Here is a 22,874-nt window from a genome sequence, read left to right as displayed (position 1 = left end):
TGGTCAATTTTGGCTTGACGATACAAGTGCTGCCACACGAGTTGTCTCTGGCCCAGCTTTGCTCATTCGAGGATCACTCAGTAGCATCTATTGCAGTAGACGACAGTTCAGCCGATCCTCCTCTGCCATCACAGTCGGCAACTTGTAGCATTGCCGACTTACAGAAAATGATTGCGCCCGACATGCCGTCTGAGCACACTCATGCGCTCTACCGCGTTCTGTTTTCCTACCATTATATTTTTTACTTTAACGATCGTCCTTTGGCCCAAACTACAGCTGTTAAACGTCACATTAATACCGGCGATGCCCCTCCTATTCATTGCCGCCCGTATTGAGTGTCACCGGCTGAGCGTCAAGTTATTCACGCAGAAGCTCGCAAAATGCTTGCCAAGAACATTATAGAACCATCATGTAGTCCATGGGTGTCACCTGTTGTACTGGTAAAAAAGAAGGATGGCTCATGGCGCTTTTCCGTGGATTATCGGACCTTAAGAGGGTTACCAAAGAAGGACGTGTATCGCCTACCTCGGATTAATGATGCCCTTGACTGCCTCCACGGTTGCTCGCTACTTCTCCTCTATTGACCTTCGCTCCAGCTACTGGCAGATTGCCGTGGACGATCTAGACCGTGAGAAGACTACTTTTGTAACACCCGACGGTCTTTATCAACTCAAAGTGATGCCGTTCGGTCTATGTAACGCTCCTGCCACTTTTGAACGCATGATGGACTTCCTTCTTCACGGTTTCAAATGGTCCACGTGCCTCTGCTACTTGGATGACGTTATAGTATTCTCCCCAACGTTCACTAAGCACCTCAAGTGTCTCCCGGCAGTCCTGGACGTTTTTTGTCGTACCGGTCTGCAGCTGAATGCATCGAAGTGTCAATTCGGCCGTTGCCAGATTACCGTCCTTGGGCATCTCGTTGACGTGAATGGAGTGCAACCAGACCCAGGCAAGATCCATGCTGTTACACACTTCCCTGCTCTGAAGTGTGTCAAGGATGTGCGCAGCTTCATTGGCCTTTGTTCGTACTTCCGCCATTTCGTGAAAAATTTCGCGGCCATAGCACGACCACTAACCGAGCTTTTGAAAAAAGATGCCCCTTTCCAGTGGGGCGATAACGAGGCCTCTGCATTCTCGCATCTACTCTACCTTTTCACAACGCCTCCCGTTCTGGCCCATTTCGATCCTTCTGCGCCTACTGAAGTCCGTACTGATGCCAGCGGTCACGGAATCGCACAGTAGTGGCACAACGCCAGCGCGGCAACAACCGTGTTATCGCTTACGCCAGCAGGCTCCTCTCACCCTCCGAGTGCAACTATTCCATCACTGAGCGTGAGTGTCTGGCCCTAGTTTGGGCGATTGCGAAGTTCCGCCGATACTTATATGCCCGACCCTTTTCCGTTGTCACAGACCATCACATGCTTTGCTGGTTACGCTCACTGAGAGATCCTCCAGGAAGACTTGGTCGCTGGGCCTTACGCCTCCAAGAATATTCGTATACTGTCACTTACAAATCTGGCCGACTACACAAGGACACTGACTGCCTGTCTTGCTACCCGGTAGACGAACCTGATGACGCCGACAGTAGTATCGCCAACGGCATTTTCTCTGTGTCTGCCTTCGCTAACATCGCTGACGAGCAGTACCTATTGCTGCGAGCACTCATCGAGTGTCTGTGCTCTGCACCTACTGACGCATTCATTCACCGATATGTCCTTCAGGGTGGCATTCTGTACCGAAGGAACTTCCTCCCTGATGGATCTGATCTTCTTCTTCTCGTGCCAAAACATCTACGACAGACTGCGCTCTCTGAGATGCATGACGCACCCACTGCACGACATCTTGGGGTAACCCGCACATATGACCGCGTCTGCCGCCGCTTCTATTGGCCTGGTCTCGCTCGCTCTGTCCGACGGTATGTTCCTGCCTGTGATCCCTGCCAGCGTCGGGAAACACCTCAGGTGCTACCTGCTGGTCATCTCCAGCCGCTCACCGTCCCTGTGGAACCGTTCTTTCGTGTTGGATTAGACCTCCTCGGTCTCTTTTCCACGTCATCTTCTGGGAACAAATGGGTAGCCGTCGCAACTGATTACGCCACCCGATACGCTATCACGTGGGCTCTCCCTACCAGTTGCGCCACTGACGTCGCGGACTTTCTCTTGCGTGACATTATCTTACTTCATGGCGCCCCGCGACAGCTGCTTACTGACCGTGGTCATAACTTCCTCTCAAAAGTTATTGCTGACATTGTGCGTTCCTGCTCCACTCAACACAAGCTGACTACCTCATACCATCCTCAAACCAATGGCCTGACAGAGCGGTTAAACCGTACTCTTACCGATATGCTGTCAAAGTACGTTTCCAAGGACCACCATGACTGGGACATGGCCCTTCCTTATGTCACATTTGCTTATAATTCTTCCCGGCACGACACCGCCGGATTTTCTCCATTTTATCTACTCTACGGTCACGAACCGACCTTGCCCCTTGACACGGCATTTCCTTCTGCTGCGATCTCAACAAACGAGTATGTGCGCGACGCCATCGCCCTCGCCCACCATGCATGCCAGCTTGCCCGTGCTTGACTGACGGACTCGCAAACCACTCAGCTGCGCCAGTACAACGCCCGCCACTGTGACGTACAGTTTCCGCCTGGTGCGTTCGTGCTCCTGTGGTTGCCCTCTCGTCACGTCGGACTTTCAGAAAAGCTCCTTTCGCGATATACAGGGCTCTACCGCGTGCTGTACCAGGTGGTGCCTGTGACGTACGAAATCGCTCCTGTGAGCTCAACCTCGTCATCTACTCTGGCATCTAGTGATGTCGTGCACGTCAGTAGGCTCAAGGCCTTCTACACTGCTTCCGAGTCTGGCCTTTAGTCGCTCCAGGACAGTGCTTTTGCCGCCGGGGGTACTGCTACGGAATGGTATTTCCAATGACGAAGAGGCGAACAGTGAGAAGACGATTACGACGATTGGAGGTTAGCGCGGGCTGTTGCCTCTTGGCCAAGTGCGGTGTATTACATTGGATATATACTTGTACTATATAGATTTTCATCTGCGTCTTCTTACGTAACAATATGTTTTGGAAAAAAACCGTGAGAAAAAACTTACCTACTGGAAAGCGTATGATAAGAAGTACAGTTAAACCTTGATACAATGCAGTAGGCAAAATTGGCAATTTGCTTCGTTATATTGAAATTTCACTGTGCAGTTAAACCTCGAGTATGCCACCAGTGGCATTACACACCACATGCTGTAAAACAGATAGGTGAATATGCTTATCACAATAGGTTTGGTGGCTATAGCTGTGAATGCAGAGTACGACGACCTGGGTGGAGATTTGCTGGTACCGGAATAAGAAGCTGTGCTCACCATCATTTGCACACAAGATGGGCAGCTGTATACTATTCTCGATCGTGCACGCCTCGCGCCTTTTCTTGTTCACATGGGATCTAGTGACCGGAGAAAGTGTATGATCGCAGTCTGCAGCAGGGAACGGTGGCCCGTTTTGGCTATGGCCTATTAAAAGTGTGCGCTGAGCTTCCGACAGCATCACGCTCTGTGGAACAGATAGGCGAAGATGCTTATTGCAATAGGATTGGTGGTGGTAGCTGTGAATGCCGCGTGTGATGACCCTGGAGAGGATTTGCTAGTACCGAAATGACAAACGGTGTGCACGCCAGCATTTTCACGTGAGACAGGCGGGCGAGTATTGCGGTGTAGCTGCCATGGCAGACAGCTATATGTTGTTCCAATCGCGTGTGCGTCGCGCATCTTCTTGTTTACGTGAGATCTAGCGGCTGGAAAACCTATTGTATGATTGCAGTTTGGCAACGTACCGAACATTGGTGCCGAAAAATCATGTTTTCCAGAAATGTACGAATCAGTCAAAAATGAGTCTACAGTGGAATCTCGATGATACGAATCTCACGGGGTCATGAAAAATATTCATATTAGCCGAAATTCGTATCATCGGAACAATTAAAACTAGCTAAATTTAAGAGTCGGAGGTGAATTCACTCAGGCACACGTACGTAAAAAGCATTTATTTCTTGAAGAAAAAGTCTCTGATGTCCTTCTGCTTCTTTTTCTTTGTCAGGTCACTTAGCAGACTTTGTTCAAATCCATAAGAACGCGTGCACGTGTCATCGCTGATTTCATCCGCGGCCATAGCACGCCTCAGAACTCCAAGCGAGTGCAGAGTTTCAGCCGCCGGTGGTGGTCCTTCACCGTCGCCCACGTCTAACACAAAGAACGCGGCCCAAAGCACAGCAGCTACTCTGTCGATGGCACGCGGAAAAGGAGCAAAAGCAACAAAAACGACACCGCTTCAAACTCTTCGCGCCCAGTCGCGGCCTCCGCGCTGTACGGAGCCGTGTCTGCGCCTCTGCACCAAAAGAGAAAGGGAGAAATCGCGTGACGGCGCGCTGTTCTCTTTCGCGGCCGTCATGAGCGAGCATGAGCCGACCGCGGCTCATGCTCGCGGTCGCGTCCGTCCGTGCGCAGGAATCGTGCCAACTGTGGCCTCTCCTCCACGCAGCGGCTCAACCTCCTCCCTTCCTTAGCAACCGGCGCGCCGGTGGAGGGCGCAGCTGCGCATAGCAACCGTGACATCACACCGTAGCGGCAGAACGAGCGCGCGCGTCGGGCGGTGGCAGCTGCACTGCCGCTCCTTCGCCAGACGTCTTGTTGCAGTCGAGTGGGTGTGACGCATGGCTCCGGAGCGGCCCAGTGATAGCGCGCCAAGCGGTTCGGGGAAGCGGCAGCGGATGCCGGATTCCCCCAACACCAAACGCCGGAAGAACAAGGAGCGAATGCGCATGTGACTACTGAACATGTCACCAGATGCGAAAGCAAGGGAGGCAGAATGGAAACGCCAACAGCAACTGATTAGATCGCCAGGTATCAAAGGCAGGGAAGCAGAACGAAAGCAGCAGCAGCGACAGGCCATATCGCCGAACACTAAAGCGAGTGAATTGGAGCGCAGACGGCAGCAGCGACTGGCCATTTCACCGAACAGCAAAGCCAGAAAAGTAGAGCGCAGACGGCAGCAGCGTCTGGCTTTCGCCAAGCACACTTCAGAATTTCCAAAGTGTCTTCGGTAATTTTCGTCTCAATCGACGTGGGTCGAAAATTGATTCGTAACAACCGTTTTTTAGCACGTTGCAAAGTAATGGGGCTCGGCCGGGACCAAAGAAATATTCGTATCATCCAGAAATTCGTATTAGCCGTTATCGTATCATTGAGATTCCACTGTACCTCTATTGGGTCATTGTTTGTGTTCTTGATTGCGAACGTTGGCACCGGGAAAATGTACACAATGGGATCGTATCAACGAGGTTCTACTATAATGCCTTCAAGAGTGTCAACTTTCAATTTGATTGTTAGCAGCACAGAGATCTTCTGGTGTATTTTAGCAATTTCTTTCCAAGGTCTACTTCACGATCCATTCTATCTTTCACATTACTTTGGCTACTTCAAGCATTTGAGATATCACAGGCTGTGCATTTCGAAGAGATTCTGGCTTCTGCTGATTTCTGTTTGCACGCGCTCTCTGTTACACCTGAGCATGAACGACGACGATGCTCATAATTGCACTCTGAACAGGATAAAAAGAGGGAGGTGCTTGTGGAGCGCAGGGCCCTTCCTTTGAACCCATGCGCTAATGTGTGATCGAGACACTAACTGAAGTAGCACTGCTGCTGGATCGGCACGTGGCCTTCATTATTCACGGTTCGGCGCCCTAACTTTAATCTTGAAGGCCAGTGCTTTTAATGAGGAAGTCGCAATAATATGTAGACAAGCATGTTTTTTTTTCTTGCACCGCTTTACACACTGCAATGCAGCGCCTGTCGACCATACGGCTACAGTTCGAAAAACCATGTTCCATAAACAGCGCCTTCACGCAAACACACACACAGAACTTTATTTCATTTTTCGTAAACAAATGTAACAAATCACTTGCATTGCAGAATAGTATTCGATATACTCATTACTCAATGCCTGCATTGCCTGTTATGCAGCAGTAACCCCGTGCACACTGACATGTTTGTTGGTCATTTTTATTACATATAAAAGCAGAAATAGCGCAGTGCAGTAGTATTGAAACTCCACTGTGTCGACACCGATGTGACTGCATCACAAATTACATGTGACCGTGCCCCACATGTTTGTTTTAATAGGGCGCTTAAACGGCCAGTACTATTGTCATCCGTCGGCAACAAAATTCCGCCAGGCAGACACCGCTAAATTCGGCAGCAGCTCTTGGCTTACAGAAATTCTAAGTTGATTTCTGCTCATATATTAGAAACTGTCCTTACAAGCACGACTGTGAACCCAGCCACCATGGACCTGCCAGTCGCACAGTGAAGATTCTTGTTCGCTGCTGCTGCGTGGGTTTCTCACTGACTATTTTAGTGCGGATGGGGTGTGCAATGGCTTCGTTAAATCTAAAATACAGTGCAAGATTTTTCAATCTCTAGATTGGTAAATTCCGGAAGTGAATGAGGAGAAACGCGATCGTGTCGGATTTGTTCTGACCGCTTATGGAACCTATGGGTTCGGTGAGACCCTGATGTACAGTGAAAATAATGGCACCAAGTAAATTAAGGTACTAGGCCCCTGATGTAATTTTTTTCTTGCGCCCCTTCAGCAGGGTTGATATTTTTGTGCGCACAAGATTCTCTGCTTTGGCATTATTTTATGCAACCTTAAATGCTGGGGACAGTCAAATTTTGTAATGTTCATAAGTCTGACGTTAGCACTATTTCGGATAGTTTGCTAATATTGATGTTCCTTTCCCTTGCTCATCAACTCAGGTCTTACCTTCGGGACTTGGTGGAAATGGTTCATGTCTACGTTAAGATGCTTCAGCACTTTGCCAAAGGCCACCGACATATTATAGTGAAGCAAAAGGCTAAGCCACGAAGAAAGCCAAAGAAGAAACCAAAAGAAAGTACCCCAAGTAAGTTATACTTATTACATGCGTACGTTTGGGCTGCACCATTCAAACAAAACTATTAGGCTGTGAAGCTTGAACGAGGGAGGTACGCTTGTAATGACAACAAAAATTCAGTCCTTCGTGTCTTTTGTTGAAATCTTGTTAATTGAGTAGAGATATAGGCAGCCTTCCTTGAATGCCCAAAAATGCGTCTAGAAATGTGATTACTTGCAGAATGATTGGTGAGCATAATTTAAACAATCCATGGCTTGTGTCGCAATACCACAATGACAGCGTAAGTTGGCAGCATTCCACCGGCTCCGGTGAGTCAGTGGTGGCTATGTGTGGGAAGTAGGATGGACATTCAGGCTGGAAGTAGTTGGAAACTTTGGAAACAGTTCATGCTTGAAACTACTCTGTGAAAATGTTTAGGATGGAAAAGGAGAGAATGGGACGGGTTTGATTCTCAGCTGTAATGGCTGCATTTCAGTGGTGTGCAAAAATGCTTCTGTGCTTAAGTTTAGATGCACATTGATAAGCAAAATTTACCCAGAGCCCTCAAATCAAGACCTTGGTTTCACTTATTCTACTCGCCCATTGAATAGCGAGGGCCTCAACTTTGGCAGCTTTTGTGCCATTAGGTAGCATACGAGGGTTTATTGGTTAGTTGCCTGCTCCAAGGTTCATAATTACAGCTGTGTGTTACAGTCAAACCCAGTTATATGCCACGAAAATTCCATTGTTATAACTGATAGTTGTTATAAACGGCTTGCATGGAAAAATCAAAATGGGGGAATGGCTAAACTGGTCTTAGAAAACTATAATGGCAGGGAAGCCCCTCCCCACCACCTTCCTCCATCTGACTGCTGATTGTACTCACTCGTTTAACTGCTTCCTGGGTGCTCCAATCATGTGTATTAAGCCGCGGCTGTCGGTGTTAAAGAATGGCGCTGTTATAAACTGCAAAGAGGGGTCACGAGTGGCGAGCGATATGCAAGCACCGCGGAGGCAGTGCTTTGGTGGGCCCAAAAGGGGCCTTTTAAAAAAATGTGAGGAGGCTGCCACAGCAGCCTGTCAGCTTGAGAAATCCAGAGGAAAAGCAGAGGTGAGATCGCCACAAGCGTCTCGCCGCGTACGCCGCACTGCATTGCACGAGAAAACCCTATGTCCATCAGCCTTGCCGACATCCTTCTCCAAGGTATCCAGGTGCTCCACATAGTGCAGCGGAAGGTTCCTAGCGAAAACGACGCCCCCGGAGGGACTGAATCATCTGCTGGGCTCCTGTGAGGGTAACGTTGAGGCAGCCTGTTCTGCCGCGTCATCGCTGCCGTCGCTATCCGATGCAAGCACGTTCACGACGATTGCCTCATCGGTTAGAAGCACTCTATAGCCATGCACTTTCTTTTCACTGACAACATCGTGCATTGCCGATTATCAGCGGGCGGGTCAGTCATCTTCTGTTTCGGCGGCGAGTCAAAAGAGGCTGAGGAACCACGTGGCCAGGAACGATTTCGACGCAACCAACAAAGGCAAACACGGGCAATTACGCTGTTTGCAGAACTACACTGAATGAGGAGCCAGCGAGCCAGATGCAAGCAGCGCAGTTGGTTTGGTCTAATCGTGTTTCTGACGGTGGCGCAGCATAGAGATATGGGTGCAGCCCATTTGTGTTTGAAGAATGGAAGGGTGATGGGAGCGAGGCGTACGGAGAAGGCTGGAAAATGAGCGCGCAGCAGCTGTTCGAGCAGCGGGCCATCGTGCAGCGACTCAAATTTCTCTTTTTCTTTTCTTCTTTTCAAGGATTTCGCATTTCACTGCCTTTCGGCTCGGACGCCGAGCAGCCAGACTTCATTGTTATAACCGATAATGCGGCATCAGGGCATTGTAGTATGCGGGTTATTTCACCATGCAAAACATACAAAAGTTGATGATGCAGCAGCTTCTCATTGTTATGTTGTTAAAACCGGTATTGTTATAATTGGGTTCGACTGTATACTTTTTTAAGGTACTGCTTGAATGCTCTCTTTCATGACTTTGTAGAGCTGCCAAAAGGACTGAAACTACGACTCAGAGATACCATAAGAGTGTTTCATCCACCATTCGAGGTTGCTGCTGATTGAACTAGTGCATTTGTGGATATTTTCGTTTAGGCAATGCTGTCAGTGAAGAAGTACGGCAACAAGAATGGCTTGAAGTGTCGTCCGAAATTTCCATGGCTCTGCAAGGTGAAGAGGAGCTTCCTGATGACGTTGTTCCATACGACTCTACATTGGACAACACTGAGAGTGAACAAAAGTAGGCATTATGCGTGCATGCATCTTTTACTAAATAATGAACCCGCCGTGGTTGCTCAGTGGCTATGGTGTTGGGCTGCTGAGCACTAGGTCGCGGGATCGAATCCTGGCCTCGGCGGCCGCATTTTGATGGGGGCGAAATGCGAAAATACCCGTGTGCTTAGATTTAGGTGCACGTTAAAGAACCCCAGGTGGTCAAAATTTCCGGAGTCCTCCACTACGGCGTGCCTCATAATCAGAAAGTGGTTTTGGCACATAAAACCCCAAATATTATTATTATTATATTTACTAAATAATGTTGCACCTCTTTTTTTAATGAAGTTGCAACCAAAACAGACATGGTACTTTCATTATATTCAATATTCGTTCGAAGCATAGAGCATAGTTTGTTGCAGGCTGGCATTACCAAGAAACATTTTAGATTTACTTTGTTATGTCTTATATGTAATTTATTATACAGTAGACTTCAGCTAATCTGACTTCGGTTAATTAGATATTTCAATTAATTAGATCCTGACCAAAGGTCCCAGCCGGCTCCCATACATTAATGTGGGACCAAGGCTTCGTTATTTTGATATTGAAATTAGCCTATGCTGAAAATGACTGTATTGTCTGTATTATAGGTGACACCTTTGCATTAGTCACATCCCCCTTATTCGTAAGTCAAAGAAAAAATTTACTTATGAGTCGCACCGGTATATAAAATGCATTTATTGTAACTGGATTGGCAAAATGAAATGATACACGCACATGTACAATCATCATGAAGTGCTAAGCTTATCCATTTCAGGGCAGTAAATTTCCCCCAACAAAAGTTTATGAGCCACAAATTCTCGCAGGAAAAAATAAACCAACACTCCTCTTAGGCATAATAAACCAACCCTTATTGTACTGCACTTGAAGGCCTCATCCTCTGATACAGTGCCCAAAATTTCAGCATTTCAGTCAGCAGCATCACTAGATTGTCAACTTCTGAATAACCTTTACGTGACCTAGGCACGTCCCTGGTATTGCTTTCCCGGCATGTCGCAGTGGCCTTCATTGCTGCTACGCTACTGCCGCTGCTGCACGACCTACTCAGCGAACCATAGGAGTTAACATCTGTAACAATGGTCCCGCCTCTGTTAATACAAAATTAAGTTTCTTTCAGGATGATGCCACTCGCAGTTTCATGAACTAAAAAGGATGCACAGTTTGGTTGCGCCACCATGCATAGCTGTAAGCACATATTTAAGTTGTACTGTTGTGCAATATGCACCAGCAATAATTTAAAAAAAAGTATTTTATAGATTGGAAAATACAGTAAAACTTTGCTGGTCATCACACATGTGCCCAACCCATATAATCACTGCAGTCATGACTCCAATAGCGGCAGTGTCCGTCATGGTAGTGCTTGGTGTAGAGTGAATGAGTCGAACACACGTCATCTCCTGTCGAAAACAGCTATTTTCATCTTGCCCCAGAAAGACATTAAAGGGAAAACGGTAGTTCACAATGAAATATTAGAGTATTTGCCTGATTCTATTGCATGCCTTTTTGTTTTTCATGAAACATGAGGCTGAAAATTGTCTGCATTGTGCAGTCAGATAAGAAACAAAGACCATTTTCGCATTTGTATGCTTTACTGCGTAACCTCAATGTCGTTCAAAGAAGCTGACTTTAGGAAACCGGCTGCCATGATGCAACACTTCTGTATTAGACCCTAGTCTATATTTCTTGCTAAATAAACTGAATGCACATTAGATTTCTGCTTTGTTTAGGAGCTTCAATGTCATTTCTATGTAGATAGAAAAAGGGTGCGGCAGGTATTTGTTTTCGGGGCTTGTTAGAATTGGGCAAAAGCTGCCAAACATTATTCAGTGGTACATTTGGTATCTTTTTCTGCGTCTTGTTTAGTTCGACCTGTTGGATAATTTGATCAATTTCTTTGGTCTCATGAGGGCCGAATTATCAAAAGACAACTCTATTAAAAGAATACCTCTGGTTACGTAACCACCAAGCGAGGATCATGCAATTAGTACAGGTAAAACTTGGTATCACAAATTCAAGTATAACGAAATTTTTATATATCGAATTATATTTAACTTTTGATGACTTCTTGTCCATAGTACAACATGTATTTTGAACTTCAATATAACGAAGTGTGTTTATACACAATTTCAATATAATGAAATTTCACTGCCACTGGGAAGGAATACAGAGTCAGTAAATGGAAAGTTCCGCATGTGCAGGTGGTAAAATGGTTCAATTGTGAGCAGCTGCTCGTGATCGCACCTCTCAAATAGCACACCGCGTGACCAAGAGTGACTGCCAATGCCTAGCAGCATCATGTTCAGTATAGAGAGCAAGTGTGATAAGATCCTGTCGCGCACCGCGTGCTGTATGCTTTTGTGTGAGTGAAAAGCATGTGAGGGTGTGCTCAGAAGGATGATGGCTTGATGTGCGCTGCGTTGAGGAAAGAAAGAGGGGAGCGAGCTTGTGGTAACATGGTGAACCACACGGGAGGGGATGTCTCCTTTTCTAGTGCGGCCATAGCTGCAGATGGCTGTCAGTGTAGCTGAGCGCATACGCAGCTCGCGCACTCTGTTTTAGGAGACAGTCTGCCATGTGTGCAAAGAGGGGGCGTACTGAGATGACATGGCATTGTACTCTGTCTTCCCGGGTCTTTAGTTCTGGAGGTTGCATAATCGAGTTCTGGAGACACGTGGAAGCAAGAGGCAGAAAAAGCATTTGCTCCCATCTGCCGGCTCTACATGATAGCGTCATCCCACTGCGTGTGACACTATCAGTTGTGGGGTAGAGTGGGCACCAAGGCATAGCTGGTTACTGCCATTGGGAAGATATCGTCGAAGATACCGCCTCTAATATTCAACAAAATCAATATTTTTTCTCATTCAAATTTGCTTTTTCTGATTGCCTGTGCATTCGGAAAATGTAGCAGCCCCTTTCGTGTAAGAGAGAGAGAGAGAGAAAAAAAAAAAACTTCATTTGCTCCAGAGGTAGGGTTGTGCAGAGTGCCTGCGGATGGGTCCTCAGTGTAAAAAAATCTATTGGCGACTACTTATTTGCATAAAAGGTCGAATTTTATTCAACTGAAATTTTGATATAACGAAGCAAACTGCCTAGTTCACTTTCATTATATCCAGGTTTAACTCTATTGCAATTATCACAATGCACTTAATGTAATATAAAGTGTATGATGTAGTATGATATGAGTGCATGCTTACAGTTGCTTTTGTACTGCTCGGTGATGTTCACACCACTCCGTTCATGTTTCCTGGTATCACAGAGATTGCGGAGTGATCCACACATTGTGACAAGTCTCTAAAGCGCGGGATTCGTATGTCTCGCTTCTATGACTTCATTTGTTTAAAATGAGGTAAAGTGCTTTTGTTGCGAAAGCAATTATGTGGATGCTCCAGGCAAATTTTTGCCGTTGACATTGCTGTGATGTTACAGATATATATGTATACAGTGGACTCTTTATACACGAAACTCACTGAATTGAAAATGCCAGATAAATGGCACACAGGTGTCAACATTAGTTGGCCACCTATAGGAACGATGTCAACAAACTTCGTTTAAATGGAATGCTTGTTTTTGCGACCTCCAGTCAAATGAAATTGGAATCGAAAGTGCAACTAGTTCCTCTGCCGTCATACAGCATAATAAACAGGAGTAGGTCGACATGCATGCAGCTTGGTGATGCTAAATAGTGGAGAAAATCCACTCTGTTAACCGGTTGCACTGTCGAGGCATTAACATTGTTCTGTGGCATTGACGTTGCCTATTTTCCTATTTTATGCTTTCCTTGGTGCACCATGACAGGGACATTGACAATTGCTTTGTGTGAAAGAAGGTGTGACATTCCAAGCGCAGGGCAATGAAGAGTTTTTTTTCACTGCAGTTGCATTAAAACACTCGACGCTGTTGAAATAAAATGATTTTTTGGTATTTTCTCATTCTTAACACAAACAAAACTTCCAATAAGTGAAACTATTTTCTCAATCCCTTCAACTTCCATTTAAGAGGAATCTACTGTATATATATATATATATATATTAAAGAAATAAATGAAAACAAATAAAAATATCCACTGGTGGCATTCTGTGCTGGTGGCCAGCGCAGAAGCCTGGTACTCTAACCACTATGCCACACACACATGCCTCAAGATGCAGAACAGAACATCCTTAAAAATTTCCCGCTCGTAAACTGGAACGTGGAGATTCTTGGCACGTTTTTAAATCGCCAACTATTTCTCATCCGTGCCACCTCATGTGCAATGTCGGCAATACCACATGCTGTGCTCCACGTCACGCTAGCGCTATCAGACGCTTTATAGCTGACAGGGCACTGTTTCTCAGGGTGTCTACCAAACGGGAAAACCGGGAATTCTCAGGGATTTTGACTAGTCTGGAGAAACTCGGGGAAAACTCAAGGAAAACTCAGGGAATTTGTGCTTTTGTCAGAGATAATTAGCGGTAAATTTATTGCAAGGGACGAAAGTCGCGGTGATGCTGGCTTGAGTAACAGACAGGAATCGTAACGAATAGTCTTTGACGCCCTGTGTCGGCTGGAGGGGTTGCCAGTGCACAGCCAAGGACCGACTTCACGGATGCCCAATAATTCGGACGGCTTCGCGGCACCACCACTTACCCCATAGAGTCAATGTCAATGTATCACAATGTCTGACATTTCGGACGCAAGAAACCTTCGCCATCTGATTTTCCGGACATTTTGCCGTGACTGCAAGTCCGAAACGGCATTAATCAAAGCAACCACCGCTGCCGTTTTGATTACCTAGCCGCCTCGAACCAGCGCTCTCGCACGCAGATCCGCTGGCAGCCATAGCCACCACTGCGGCAGCGCTAGACCTAGCTGCTTCGACGTTCGCTATTAGGCTTCTTGCCATTACGTGCTGTGTTTTTCATGGAAAGAATTCGCCGCTGTCAGCAATGGCATCAACTCTGCCTTTGTGGTCCTCAGCATTGGCTTAGAACCTTGTAAAGCACGATGTGTTGCATAATGCCAGTTTCCAAGAGCCAGCTTTGCCTCTGCACAGAAATGTTACTTCGTGAAGCGTACGCAAAAGTATTGTGGTGAAGCATAACAAGTGGGGGAAGGGGCTATTTCCATGGGACACAGTATGTATTCCTTAATTATACACGCATGCACTCGGTTATTTCCTGTAATAGTACGAGCACTGATATGCCTAATAATTGTATCGACAGGCCTTCAAAGCATTTTCGAATGTACCTGTGGCGGTTTGAGCCCTTAAGGGCAGTAAAAGACATGCATTCATGTTTTCCAACTGGCCGATTTTTCGTACATTTTCGCGGCCCCTAGGGAGTTTAAAAAATCAGATGTTGACTGTGCAACTGACCAACCAGATGCTTCCAATCGTCCATGGGGCAAACGAGCGGGGTAAGAAGGACAAGAACAAAAAGGCCCTACGCATTGCAGAATGAATGGGAAAGGAAGCGTGCTGCCGCCGTTTTTAAGGAGATTGAGCTCAAAAAACAAAGTGTTGGCTGATGCCGAGATGCAGGTGACCCTCATCCAAACCAAAGAACCAAAGTAAACTCTTTAAAGCAGTGAAACAGAACACTGAGGCGTCGTGTGCGGTCTGAGAGTATGTCAGGACAGTTGAAGTTGACTTACGAGCTGTTGAAAGAGAATTTCAATTGTGACAAAGTTCGGGCCTCATGCCACTGAGCTTGCTATCAGTTGATAGAAATAGCTCATATTCGAAAATAGTTGCTTCTGTACGCATCTCTTTTTTATTTGTATTTCAGAATGTCCGACTTGATTGGTAATCTTTTTCGAAGACATATTATTTGCTGTGCATTTTACTAACCCCTCTCTTCTGTTCTCTTTTAGAATAACATAAAGACTACTCCCTAGTATTCAAACTGGACTAAGTCGTTTTCTTTTTATTTTTTTCACATGCTTACTAGAGAGTGACAGCATCGGGTGATATGGTTTCAGCCCGTCTTGACGTAAAACATAGTTCTGCGTCACTCAGGGAATTTTGCAAAAGCACTCAAGGAAAACCTGGAAACCTCGGTGAATTTGGAAATGTCAACTTGGTAGACTCGCACCTGCATATAGTTTGAACACCATCTGAGAAACCTAAACACAATGCTGATCCTTGCTATCGCTGTTGTCCTTAAAGTGAAACTGCAAGCGTCCTTTTTTGATGTATTCAAAACACAAAGCGATAATTTATGGGAAGCGGGTGTGACAATCACACATCACATGCTCAACGCCGGCAATCACTTGCACTGTTGTCAAGGGCTAAATGCTTTTGTACACTGTTAAAAAAATGTAAAGCTGCATTTATGACTGTGCTAAAACACACACTCATGCAAATGCGTAGTGCCTAGCAGGCAGTGCCCGGCGCAATCCGCACTATCCGTGCTTCAGCCAAAGCCCGCCAGGTGGTGACTGCTCGATCTCGTGACCAATAACAAGATCGCTTGAATTGTATAGTATACTGCTCACTTATAACGAATTTCGCCAGACTAAAATTTTGTTACGGTTGACCTTTAAGCATTAAGTAATTCCTTTAGTACACAAATTGCAGTAAAAAAAATTAATTTTACTGCAGCTCTTATCTGCCTTATTGATGCACTGGTCTTTCCACTACTATGTCATTGCAGGCTTGATGCTGTGTCCCGTATCCATGCTGCACTGAAGGCCAGAGAAACAGCCAAGGCTGTGGCATTATTACGAGCAGGCCAAGAACTGTGGCCAGGCCAGGGCATGTTTGGCTCCCAAGAGGACGGAACTGAGTTTCAGGCCCTCAAGGAGATCTTCTTTGCCAACATGGCAGGTGAGACCAGGCTAACTTCGTTGTTTGTGAGCTCCTGCTACATATCTTGAAACATGTATCTACTGACATAAATACAGTAGCCGACCTATTTTCCGGACCTGGAGGGGACCGAAAAATGGTCCGAATAAAAGAACAGTTTGAAAAATCCGTGAGTCGCAACATCGAACTTTATTCCAGCTAAACTGGACTGAAAAAGTCGTGGATGGTCCCTTGTTTTAAATTCCTGCTTTTTGTAATGATGTCTGCTTGCATCTGTGCAAACGCCATGTTCTCGTCATACACACTAGACAACAATATTAGAACGTTGAGAACGTCTTGCGTTGATGGTTGTGGGCGGCCAGAGGTGTTGTCGTTGGAGTCCAAGTCGCTTTGCAGGCAGGTCCCTCGCATCCTTAAAGCAATGCGGGTTTTTCGCCTTTCCTTTCACTAGAAGGGGCAGCTTCTCGGTGCCAACCGCATTTGCCCCGACCATGACAGTTACCCTCTCCTTACTATGCTTCGCACCAGTGCAGGCCTCATTAGTAAAGGAAAGTGAACGGTCCGGCAGCATTTTAAAGATTAGGCCTGTCTTGTCTTAATTAAATATGTCTGTAGGAGCATACTCTTGTAGCAGAGCCTTCAACTTACTCATCTGGCAGATTAATCCACAGCACCGCTTTCCCCGCATACTTTCTTTAAAGAGACTTTGTGCCTTTTCTTAAACCCACGGATCCACCCATTGGTGAACTTGAAGTCCTGAATGCCCAAATTTAAAGTGAGCATCTTGGCTTTCTGCTTGAGCATGTTGCCCAAAAGGGGAGGTTCTTTGCTGGGACTCCTTTCAACTACAGCTGCAGGGCCCCCTTAAGCTTCGGATGTTGGCTTTTCTGGTCATTTTTTGTAGTTTAGCAGGGCGACTGGTTGACTGCAGACAAGAGCTTTTCTTTGTTTTTCATGTAATCAGACAAGGTCTCTTTGGAGATATTAAACTCCTTCTCGACATCGACTTGGGTCCGTCCTTGCTCGATAAGCCTGATGATGGCTGCCTTCTTGTCCTGCGTCATGGTCGAATATTTTCCACGCTTCTTCGACACATTCGGTGGAGGCGGATGAAGAGCAGAGGCCATGGCATAGGAAGAACGTTGGCGTTGTGCTGTATGAACGGCCACAGCACACCGAAATATTTATTTATTTATTTATTTATTTGAGTACCCTAAGGACCTGTTAGGGCATTACATAGGGGGGACGAAAAAGTTCAAGCATGAATGAAATGTGTACAATGCAAATATATGAAGGCATTAGGAACCATAAAAAAATGATCTAAACATCTAGCAGAAGCAAGCAAAAAAAAACGAAAGAAAAGAAAGAAAGAAAGAAAAGGGAAACGGAGTTTATACAATGTTTTCTCCTTGATCAGTTTTGACAGTTCCGCAAATTCTATCCTATCTGACCCTTGCAATGTTTTAACACCCGAACCCTCTCGAGTGAGGCTAGCTTAGCAGGACTCTTTGAGGAATTATCAGACATTGTTTGGGATATCATCGGCCTTAGTGAAATTAGAAGAACTCGTGAGGCTTATACATTGCTGAATAACGAACATGTCTTCTGCTATAGAGGTCTCCTAGATAAGAAGCAATACGGGGTAGGATTCCTAATCCATAAAGACATTGCGGGTAGCATTGACGAATTCTACAGCATTAATTAGAGGGTAGCTGTAGTCGTAATCAAACTTAATAAGAGGTATAGATTAAAGGTAGTACAAGCCTACGCTCCAACATCCAGTCACGATGATGAGGAAGTAGATCAGTTTTATGAAGATGTTGAATTAGCGATGAGAAAAATGCAAACTCAACATACTGTAGTAATGGGCGACTTCAATGCAAAAGTGGGGTAAAAGCAGGCTGGTGAACAAGCAATTTTCAACTGCGGTGTCGATTTTAGGAATGCTAGAAGAGAGATGCTGTTAGAATTCGCAGAAAGGAATAAGCTTCGAATAATGAACACCTTTTTCAGGAAGTGTAGCAACAGAAAGTGGACCTGGAAAAGCTTTAATGGTGAAACAAGAAATGAAATTGGCTTCATACTTTCTGCCGATCCCAGCATAGTGCAGGATGTAGAAATGATAGGTAGGGTAAAGTGCAGTGATCTTAGGTTAGTGCGGGCTAGGATTCACCTCAATTTGAAGAGAGAAAGAGCTAAATTGGTCAAGGAGAAACAGGTCAGCCTAGAGGCAGTAAGGGTAAAAGCAAACAAATTCAGCCTGGTACTTGCAAGCAAATACGCTGCCTTAGAACAGACATAGAGCTAATGAATGCAACCGTAACTAGGTTGGCTTCAGAGGCAGCAATTGAAGTGGGAGGCAAGGCACAAGGCAACCAGTAGGCAAGCTCTCCCAAGTAACAAAGGACCTAACAAAGAAACCTTTTTCATGCTGGCATTTATTGAGTTTGTGTTTTTGTCCTGGTACATTTTCTTGTTTGTATTACAGTCAAACCTTGTTATAACCAACCTCGATTTGACCAAATTTGTGAAGTAACGAGCCATTTTCATTTCTTGATCTTAGTTACATTGAAAACTATTCCTGCACATGGCTGTCCATATGCAGGCCACGTGCCGCATCTTGGAGGTACCGTATAATGAGGAATATAGGTCGAGGCGGAATATAGATCGACCCCCTTACATTGAAGCAAAGAAGTCAACATAAAAATGATAAGGCACAAAACTTTGTTTTATTTAGTGGTGCCGCCAGAGTCGTCACCTGCTCATTCGTCTGAGCTGTCTGAACTCTCGTCCGAAGATGACTGCTTTTCGCTGGCTGCGTCCCACAATATGTCATCCTCGGTGCCGTCCAAGGAGTTGCTAATGCAACACTTCTTGAATGCCTGCACCACCATATCGTCGGGCAGCGAGCGCCAAGCCTGCGACACCCATGTGGCCACAGTGGCGAGAGCCGGCCTGCTCAGCCGGCCAGTTGGAGTCGTCGGGTTGTCGCCGGCCATCCACTGATTATATTGTTCATGGACACGGTCTTTAAAGGGCTTGTTCAGCACTACGTCCAGTGGCGTAAGGGTTGAGGTCATGCCTCCCAGAATGACGGCGAGTTCCGTCCTCCCGTCGCGGAGTGCCTCCTTCACACCTGCTGTCAAGTGCCCGCGAAAGGCATCCAAGACGAGCATGCTTGGACACCGCAGGAGTGCGCCGGGTTGCCGATTCCGGATGGTCTTAATCCAATTGAGCATGAGGGCCTCGTCCATATAGCCCTTTTCATTCACGCGAACGGCAACATCCCGTGGGAAAACCTCTTTCGGCAGCGTCTTCCTCTTGAATATTATGTACGGGGGCAGCTTTCTGCCGTCTGCAGTACACGCGAGCATCACCGTGAAGCGCGAATGCTCGTTCCCCGTAGAAAGAAGCTTGACTTCTTTTGCGCCGCGTTCGCACACTGTGGTGGGCGACGGCATGTTGAACCACACCGGCGTTTCATCAGCGTTGCCGATCTGTCCCAACATGTAGCCATGCTGCTGCCGGAGACGGATAACATAGCGCTGGAATTCGACCAGCTTGTCCTCGTATGCCTCTGGCAGCTTCTGGCAGATTGATGTGCGCCGTCGAAGTGCAAATCCCTTGCGTCACATGAAGCGACGAACCCAATAAATGGAGCCCTTGAATTGTTCCTTGGGCAGTCCGGATTCTCGGGCAATCTCAATAGCTTTGATGCGGATGAGTTCCGCTGTCACTGGCAATGATCTGGCACGATGCTCGCAGACGAAATCCGCCACCTTGTCTTCGAGCTCCGGGTGCACCGCGCGGCGCCCGCGAAAGGACGTCTTCCGCACGTTGCAGGCAGACAGCTTGACTTTCTGTGTTCGCCAGTACCGGACGCTTTTTTCCGACACGCCGAATTGCCCCTGGGCAGACATGTTCCCATGCATTTCAGCATATTCGATTACTTTCTTTAACGCCGCGGTGAACTGACGTCGAGTACTCGTACTCATTTTGCGGGTTGTCGGGAAATTTAGCTACGCCAGGAACGATCGCTGCACAAAAAGGAAGATGATGTCGGTCCAACTGCGTAGGCCACGTCGGTCACCTAGGAGGCGATAACAATGCGGATGCCGAAAGGTCTGCACTCCTACATGTTGCCAGACGATTATTCATGTTGTGCCAAGGGCCGGTATATAAGTCGAGGGGTGACCTTTTAGTAATATTTTTTGGAAAAAACCTCGACCTATATTCTGCACTATACGGTAAACCGCGGCAAGTGCAAAGAGCAAGCCTAGATGGTTGGTGCCTTGTTACACATTGTATTCCCGTGCGTCAAGTGCTGGTGGTTGCGTAATCTCAAGGAGGTTTGAAAAAGAGTTTGCTGGAGTGCAAGCTCCCGTAGCTTCTTATCAGCAGAGGTGAAGCCAGTGCTTGCCCCTACTTTACCTCTCAAGTATAGCCTTGTCAAGTGGTTTCTACTTACATATCAAATGCTCTGGCCCTGTTAATGCAAATGCTCGGCTAATTAGAAAATAAAAGCTGGTTGTTCCTGACGAAGGTGTTCTCTTCAGCTAGGCATTGCTGATCTTATGTCCAACAAAATCTGGCAGGACAACCAGTCTTGATCCGTAAACCAGTAGCAAGGGCTCAATCTCAAGTTTCTGAGACATGGTGTGAAGCGTGCCCTTGCGTTGTGATAGCAAGTGTTCGTGGTCATCGAGTGAGATTTGTTCGTGTTTGTCTGAGCGTACGTGACACCAATAAAACTGCAAACCTTACTTTGTGCAGTTGTTTCTTTGCTACAGTATTGCCACGAATGCTCCGCCTTTCTGGTAAAACTGCAATTTGTTTTTCTCAGGACGAATATCCATATCTTTTTGCACTTTTGTTTTTAATTTGTGGCTGCCATCTGATGACGCCAGCGGGCGCTAAGTGCAGTCAGCCATGGCAACCAAGATTCGCACAAATCTCAGACGCTGTGAGTCATGCTGGTGCATTGCTGTTGGTGCATTGCACCACATTCGTTGGTGCTCATAACCACACTATTATGGCTCGACCTTCTTTCGATTTGTTTATAGGTGCTTACTTACAAGGTGCTATCCACCGGCAATGTTCTGGGATATTGTGAAATTATTTTCGCTCCTGAAGCATTAAAACCTCGAGTTAACGAAATTCCTGATTTAATGGAGTTTTATTCTGCGACTACAACTTTGTTATACCGAGATTTGGCTGTACTTCACAGACACACTGACAAATCTCACAGACAGCATGCACAACGCAGTATAAATGCTAGTGGAGTGACGTAAAAGTGAGCTGCTGTGCATGTGGGTTAACGTTGCAGGCACTGCATCGCAATGAACACTTAGGCTTGGCACACGAGATTAGGCTGACAGAAAACTGTCGGTGCTTGTGAGCACTGCAGATTAGAGGTATTATCTGTTCCTTTGCACTAAATGGCTGTGGCTGAGTAATTAAGAAGCACGGCTTAAAAACATGGGATCATTGCTTCAGTCGCAGGTCGAATATCTCGGTTGAACGCACATCACACTCTAATGCATGCAGTGCCAGATTCGAGTCTTCTTTAGAGCAGGTGCAAAGCAGCAGGTCTCATTGCTTCTGCCAGCGCCTCCAGAACTGGAAGGTGGCAAAGGGGGCATGTGCATTCACACATACGATCACAAAGGGGGTGGTCGCCTCCATCGCTGAAGGCTGATGTCCCGTAATAGTAAATTAAAACTGAGTTTGCGAGAGTAAAACGAGCCCCTGCTCTGCCCCCCACAAAAACACACATCCGGAGTAGCATTGCGATCTAGAAATAAAACCAGCATCCAAGGAATACCAGCATCCAAAATCTGTTAAAAAACCCGCTAAATGCAGACAACACTCAGAACTGCATTAAAATGATGTTTTATTGTGTCTACACAAAACAGTTAAAAAATTACATTGGGCAGAAAAAAAAACAGACTATTCTGTTTTTTTTATCCTATAATAGAATAAGATACATATATACTAAATTACATACCTACCAATGCTTCCAAATTTTCTGTAAAATGTATGAATTTCAAACAGTATTACAATTTTACGAATCTTGCTTGAAATTTTATGGAAAACATGTTTTTTGTGAAACAAACCCCCCCTGAAAATGTAGTAAAACTACAACGTTCTTAGACATACTTCAGTTTCACGGTTCCTCTTGGAAGGTGGCTGAAGTGGTGGTCACGTGAACTAGTGGCGCTGCAAACGGGGCTTTCACCACTTCTACCTTTTCTGGTTTCTCTTCTGCGTTCATTGCCGTTTTCATTTCAGTGATGCTGCTTCGTCTGTCACTACTGTGGTCATGTTGTTGGCGTCGTGTGATGTACGGCGGTTTCTTCTGGTGAAAAGTTTCGCGCTGAAGCGTTTTGGTGTCTCATGATAGGAAGAAGTTTCCTATGCAGTTCTGCTTTGCCCACGGCTGCTCCAGCTGCCAGATGCATCGTGATGCTGGTGGTCCTGATTTTTATTGCACCATGACGATGGCAGAGAGTTTTTTATATGGAAACACATGCTGCGCCGAAAGAAAGAATGCCCCACAGATAAGTCCGACATGTTAGAACATCATGTTGTGGACGATGATATATACTTTAATTGCTGAGAACAAATATATGTTGATTCCGTCGCTGGAAACATGGACGCTTCATCATGGCGCAATTCCACAACTTCGTTATTTCCGGTCCTATTCCCAGTCTGTGAACACATCTCGAAGCCAATAAATGTGATGCAAAAGCAAAGATCACCAAGAGAAGCAGCTCGATTGTTGGCAGGCACTTCGGTGGAAGCTTGCAGGGATGCACTTCATG

At 46.2% G+C, this 22,874-nt stretch overlaps 1 protein-coding gene across 1 annotated transcript in view; it reads left to right on the top strand.

Annotated features, from left to right (window-relative positions):
• timeout (circadian regulator timeout) overlaps positions 1–22,874 on the top strand; it is a 321,920-nt gene that overhangs the window by 29,772 nt on the left and 269,274 nt on the right. Inside the window, exons 12-14 of the mRNA XM_065443676.1 lie at positions 6,821–6,966; positions 9,093–9,237; positions 15,899–16,071. Coding sequence (XP_065299748.1) covers positions 6,821–6,966; positions 9,093–9,237; positions 15,899–16,071 — 464 coding nt within the window. The remainder of the gene's footprint in view (positions 1–6,820; positions 6,967–9,092; positions 9,238–15,898; positions 16,072–22,874) is intronic.

This window comes from Dermacentor albipictus, chromosome 4 (genome assembly GCF_038994185.2).
Source record: "Dermacentor albipictus isolate Rhodes 1998 colony chromosome 4, USDA_Dalb.pri_finalv2, whole genome shotgun sequence".
Lineage (NCBI taxonomy): Eukaryota > Metazoa > Arthropoda > Arachnida > Ixodida > Ixodidae > Dermacentor > Dermacentor albipictus.
This window is presented reverse-complemented; position numbering and strand designations above follow the sequence as displayed.